Genomic DNA, 6,636 nt, shown 5'->3' with positions numbered 1-6,636 from the left:
TTGTAGAAAAAATTGTACAACCTGATATATTATGCGCGAAATCGTGGATATGTCGGATGGGGTACATGTCCGGAAATGTCCTTGCGTTGAGCTTGCGGTAGTCCCCGCAAGGTTGCCATCCGTTGTCCTTCTTCGGAGCTAAATGCAATGGCGACGACCATGGACTGTCTGAAGGACGTGCAGTGCCGTTGCTCAGCATAAGCTCGAATTCGCGCTTAGCTATGGTGAGCTTATCGGGAGCTAACCTGCGGGGAGTGCAAGATATGGGAGGGCCAGGTGTGGTGCGTATATGATGTACGGTGTTATGCTTAGGCGTGCAAGGTATACCGGATGGTCGAATTAAGCTTTGGTATTGCGACAGGATAGAATGGTATCGAGATTCACCAGTCAAGACCTTCACAGAAAAAGCATTGCAAGTATCTTTAGTGTCGTAAAGCTCAGCAATTGAAGTAAGTGAGGTGATATTATCTACAAGGCGCTTATTTCTAACGTCTACAGATAAATTATATTTACAAAGAAAATCTACTCCTATAATAGCTTTGGTTACATCAGCAACAATAAAGCGCCAAGGAAAATCCCTGCGTAAGCCTAGATCTAAATTAAAATTAACGAAACCATACGTGTTGATGACACTGCCGTTAGCCGCCGACAGTCTGCTTGCACTGGTTGTGTAGGGCCCGAGGAAATACGCACAGGTCCATTGCCCGTGTCGATAAGGAACTCGTTCTTGGTCCGGCGATCAGTGACGAATAAACGACCTGGTGTGGGGTTGGAGCAATCGGTAGTCATCATTACCGACTGCTTTGAGAGTTTCCTGCCTTCGAAAAGTCACACGGCTTTATGCATTTCGTTGCGCCGTCCCTAAACCGTTGGTGATACCAGCATATCGGATACCTCCGATAGCTGGACTCGGAACGTCTAGATGATCCACTTCTGTCACGGCGCTGATGTCGAGTCCTCGAGCGGGGTCGTCTGCCAAGCTCAAGAGTAAGATCCTTTACCATTCTCCGCAATTCGGCGATCTCACCAGCCATGGACTGCAAACTGGGTCCATGCGCAGATGTCGCAGCAATGTGGTGCGGTGGGGATGCTATATCTTGCACTCTGTCGGCCAAGTCTGCAAGGGTCTCTAGTGAGCTATGAGGCTGCGATGCGAGAAGGGTCTGGATGTTTCCGGGCAGGCGACTGCACCAGATGGTACGGAGAAAGTCCTCAGGTACGTTCTGGCCTGCGAGGTTCTGGAGATGACGCAGGAATTGTGATGGCTTTCTATCTCCAAGATCTTCATGCATGAGAAGCTGTTTCACCTTGCGCTCTTGAGAAGCCGAAAGTCGCTTGATTAGCTCGGTTTTTAATTTATTGTATTTATCAGCAGCAGGTGGAGCCAGTAAAATATCCTTGACCTCGCGCGAATATTGGTGATCGAGATTGCCGATGACGTAATTAAATTTGGTGGAGTCACCAGTAATGCCGGCGTTCGCGAATAGAGCCTCGACTTGTGCGAACCAGACTTCCGGGTCATCAGGGTAAAAAGATGGTAGTCGAAGACCGGCGTTAAAAATTCCAGTGCGTTCACCGTCAGTACTAACGCGCTGCATAGGGCGTGGTTTTCGCTTTGTCACGTTATGACCGCCATTTTGTGAAGTGCATGACTTAGCAGAATCGCTGCTTTCGCTCATGGTGTTCTTTAAAAATTACAGCTCGGGGTCACCAGTTATGGTTGTTGATGCGCGTGTTAGGGTCTGTTAGACTATTATGATAAGAAATCAAACTCACGCGGATGGTCCATAAACGTCTATATTACATACACGTTATACACAATATATGCACACACAAGTAATAACGTTTCACAGTCATAGACGATCACAAATGTACATAAAAACACGGACACAATATTTAGACACAAAGCGAACTATTTGAAAAAAGCAAGTAACGATTTTGACGGTGGTAGAATAATGAGTAACTCGCAAACGTTGTTAGGATCATACACTGCCAATAAAAAAGGATCCGTCGCTCTAATGCGCTTGCACCGGTAGGCGGGGCCTCAACATAAAACAAAGGACGACGTCACAACGGAGATAAGCAATGCGATTGTCCACTGTGTACGGTCGATCGTCCGTTGTGTCGTCAATCCAATATTCCATGTTGAGTTGAAATGTGTTAAGTGTTTATGTATGTAATCGGGATTGTTATGTGTAGTATGTCTGTAAGAACGTATGTATGTATGTATGTTTGTATGTGTGTTACATGTGGTGGACGCCACACACCATTTCGCTTACAGCCTTATATAGTAAACTCTAAAACTAATGAAAGTTTCGAACTTAACACAGTACAAGTAAATAGTATAGATGTAGACAAAGACCTTAGGGAAAACTTAAAGAAAATTCGTACTGACCATATGAATGAAGAAGAGAAAAGAAAAATCAATAGACTCTGCTTTCAGTACCGTGACTTATTTTATTCAGAAAATATACCTCTGACTTTTACTCATGCTGTTAAACACCAGTTAAGACTGACTGACGATACCCCTATTTACGTTAGAAGCTACAGACACGCACCCCAACAACGCGAGGAAATCAAAAAACAGGTTGACAATTTATTAAGTCAAGGAATAATTAGGCATAGTGTTTCTCCATGGTCTTGCCCCGTACACATTGTACCTAAGAAACCGTATGCATCAAGAAAGGTCAAGTGGAGACTTGTTATTGACTATAGACGACTTAACGACAAGACCATAGAAGAAAAATACCCCCTACCCAATATAAATGACATACTTGACAGACTTGGACGTGCACAATACTTTACAACTCTTGATCTTGCTAGTGGTTACCATCAAGTTGAAATGCACCAGAAGGACATAGAAAAGACAGCCTTTACGACAGAAAGAGGACATTACGAATTTCTTCGAATGCCATTTGGACTAAAGAATGCACCCAGTACTTTCCAAAGACTGATGGACCATATACTTAGAGGTTTAGACGGAGTATTTACTTACTTACGTTATCATAGCTTCAACTTCATTGCAAGAACATATTAATAAAATTAGGCAAGTTTTTGACAGATTTAAACAACATAATTTAAAAATACAATTGGACAAATCAGAGTTTCTCCAAAAACATGTAAATTTCTTAGGATATGAGTTGACTGACGAAGGACTGAAACTTCTTCATTCACCTCAATTTTTAGATTGCTTTAGTAAATGTAAAGAAATATTAACGAACGATCCAATCTTACAGTTTCCTGACTTTGACAAACCATTTATTCTGACAACAGATGCTTCAGACGTAGTTCTAGGTGCAGTTCTGTCACAAGGACCAGTAAGTTCTGACAAACCAGTAGCATATGCTTCTAGGACACTTTCAGATACTGAAACAAAATATTCGACCATAGAAAAAGAACTGTTAGCTATTGTATGGGCAGTTAAATACTTTCGACCTTATCTTTATAGAAGACGCTTCACCATTTACACCGACCATCGACCGTTAACTTGGCTAATGTCATTATTTAATGTCAATTTTGAGTTTGGATCTTTTGATCCAAACTCAAAATTGACTAGATAGAAACTTAAGTTAGCTGAATATGACTATGATATAGTTTATAAAAAAGGAAAACAGAACTCTAATGCTGACGCCCTTTCTCGAGCTAAAATATTCCATAATAGCATAGAATCCCTTATGGTTAACTTTGATGATAATGAAAACGATGACATTATTAACGAGATCTTTGAAAATGTTCAAATTAATAACGCGAGAAACGCTGACGCAGACACTGACCAAATTGACGCAGATACTGACCAAATTGACGCAGACACCGACCACATTGACGATAACAATTACCAACAGACAGAGTAACCTATGAGTACCAACCCATCTAATTTAGATAACGAGGACGACTTAGCTCCTACTACACATACTCAGTTAGATAATGAAAATAGAGGAATCCCAATATTGTCAGACGCTATAGACCGACAGCTTAAACAATTTCACATTAGATCCACACCAGGCTCAACATACAGAGTAGAAAATAGATCGACTAATTCCAAAACTCTTATCAAGGACGTATTTATACCAATTAACAATACCGAACAAGAAATAATTAGATTCTTAAAAGAGCATACGATAGCCGATCGTGTTTTCCATTGTTATTTTTATAATGATGAACTTTATCCCGCTTTTTCTAGAGTTTACACAACTGTTTTCAATAATAGAGGCCCCAAGCTTTTTAAATGTACTTCTCGTGTAAACTTAGTTGAAAACAAATCAGAACAGCAGGAACTTATAAAGAAATATCATGAAGGTAAGACGACTCACCGAGGTATACAGGAAACTTATAAGCAGTTACACCGCAATTACCATTGGCCTAATATGAAGAAGACTGTAGAACAATTACAGAAGAACAACATCTCTGTAAGCAGTTGGATACTAAGCCGATAGCATCGTCTGACGACTGTATCATCTCTTTAATTCGCCACGAGAAGGCAAACTGCACGTTAGCCAGAACAAATATGAAGGAAAGCAAGATCCAGAGAGTTAATGATAACACTTAGTTACTTATCACAAATAGAGAAGAAGTTGTCTGCTCAATGTGTAATGGGAGAACAACATACAAGAAAATAGACGGAGTTCAGTTGGTCACCATCGAAGAAGGCTGCAAACTGCAGTTCCTGAACAGGACTTTGCAAACTAACAGCCAAATAGTTTTGCTGAATGAAATCATCCCATTACCAAAGGAAAAGAACATTCATACTGAAAACATTAAGTATGAAGTAGAACTTCAAGATATTTCTCTAGATAATATTCATCAACTTCTTAATAAGATAGAGAAGATGTCCGAAGATAACACGTCATATGATTGGTCTCTTGATATGGCGATTCCTAGTTGGACTACAATCCTGTTATACATAGTCGGAAGCTCGATTCTGGTATGGAAGATATATAAATGCAGAAGTAAAAAACATGCTCATCCAGAAGATACCCAACTGAAGGACAGTGAAAGCCTTGAGATGCCAGGCTTCCATCCGAAGAGGGGAGGAGTTATAGTGCAATAACCCTGCACATACCGCTGACGATGGAATATAGAACACAATGAAATTGCTTACACGCACATTCCATATTGTTTTTGTAAATAATTAATATTAGAATTTAAAATCAGTCTTGTAATATGAGATGTAGCATTAGATAGATAAGTCAAATGTAATTAATTAATAAAATATTTAATTTTGTTAATTTTAAATAAATAATTATTTTTTAAAAAGTCTTTCTCCGAACACCGTAACATAAGTAGAGTCAGAAAATTTCTTTAAAAAGGAGTAAGGAATACCATCAATACCAGGGGAGGTATCATGAAGACTGTCTAAAAAAGAACAAAGCTCATCAAATGTAAAAGAATCATCCATTCGATAATACGAAGGAGGAGAAGGGGAAGATGGAAGAAAACAATTTTCAGGAGGAACAAAAAGTGGAGCTAGTCTATCAAAAAATCATAGAGCCAGACAGAAGGATCATTGAATTGTCTGTCTGTCTGTCTGTCTGTCCGTCTGTCCGTCTGTCCGTCTGTCCGTCCGTCCGTCCGTCCGTCCGTCCGTCCGTCCGTCTGTCTGTCTGTCTGTCTGTCTGTCTGTTTGTCTGTTTGTTTGTTTGTTTGTTTCTTGACTTGTCGGTTGTCTTCGTTGACTTCTCGGTGGCGCGAAAGAGTGTCGAGTGTCGATCGTTCGCAATGCCTTGCCGAACAAAATATAAGGACCTCTCATTTGCGCGAAAGAGAATCGAGTGTTGAACGTTCGCAACGTCTTGCCCAACAAAATATAAGGACCTCTAATTTGCGCGAAAGAGAGTCGAGTGTCGAACGTTTGCAACGCCTTGCCGAACAAAATAGAAGGACCTCTCAGTTGCGCGGAAGAGAGTCAAGTGTTGAGCGTTTGCAGCGACTTGGAGCTCAGGCAGGGAGACAGCAACTGTCCACAAATAGAGTTCGCAATCGAATTTTAGCTAACAGTAACAGACTGGCTTTTAGATATGATCCGAAGGTTGATTATGCACAACAATTGCCCGTCCAAATCGGAGTCATGAATAAGATCTGCTCTAACTGTTCTGCCAAGAAATAGGCGGACGAACCTAATGGTATGTGCTGTGCTTCAGGTAAAGTTTGTCTTCCTAACCTTCAGGAGCCGCCACAACCAATAAAAAATCTTTTAACTAATAATCATCCATTATCTGGTAATTTTTTAACAAACATACGTAAATACAATAGTCTTTTTCAAATGACTTCGTTTGGCGCAATTGAAATCAGGGAAGGAAATTTTATGCCCACTTTTAAAATTGAAGGACAGGACATCTCATTGGTAGCCTTTTACCATCATCAGGCCAAAACCCACAGTTCTTGCAAATATATTTTATTTCTGATGCAGACCAGTTATCGTTGCGATCAAGCATCGCACCAACCTTAAAAATGGATTTAATTCGCGAATTACAGACAACTTTCAATAATCATAACGTATATATACAAAGTTTTAAACAAAACTTAGAACTTAACTCCTCAGATAATTTAAAGTTAATTATTCATTCAGATCGCACTCCACAGACAGCACACAGAGGCAGATATAATGCTCCTACTGTAAACGAGGTAGCAGTTCTCTTG

General features: G+C 40.4%; 1 protein-coding gene across 1 annotated transcript; it reads right to left on the bottom strand.

The window, feature by feature from the left end:
- Window positions 1-838: 838 nt before the first annotated feature.
- LOC125075607 lies at window positions 839-1,679 on the bottom strand. Its single transcript, XM_047687314.1, has 2 exons — window positions 1,028-1,679; window positions 839-972 (listed from the first exon to the last, which is right to left on the bottom strand). Exons 1-2 carry the CDS (start codon window positions 1,677-1,679, stop codon window positions 839-841), a joined length of 786 nt encoding a protein of 261 aa, XP_047543270.1.
- Between the last annotated feature and the right edge of the window lie 4,957 nt (window positions 1,680-6,636).

This window comes from Vanessa atalanta, chromosome W, assembly GCF_905147765.1.
Source record: "Vanessa atalanta chromosome W, ilVanAtal1.2, whole genome shotgun sequence".
Taxonomy (NCBI): Eukaryota; Metazoa; Arthropoda; class Insecta; order Lepidoptera; family Nymphalidae; genus Vanessa; species Vanessa atalanta.
Note: the sequence above shows the minus strand (reverse complement) of the source record. Positions and strands in the feature narration are given on the sequence as shown.

Excerpts from the sequence above, each read along its gene's own strand:
- LOC125075607 (XM_047687314.1), bottom strand. The coding sequence starts at position 1,679 with ATGAGCGAAAGCAGCGATTCTGCTAAGTCATGCACTTCACAAAATGGC. Across the intron at positions 973-1,027 it reads CAGTTTGCAGTCCATGGCTG|ACGACCCCGCTCGAGGACTC; the intron begins GTGAGATCGCCG and ends TGAGCTTGGCAG.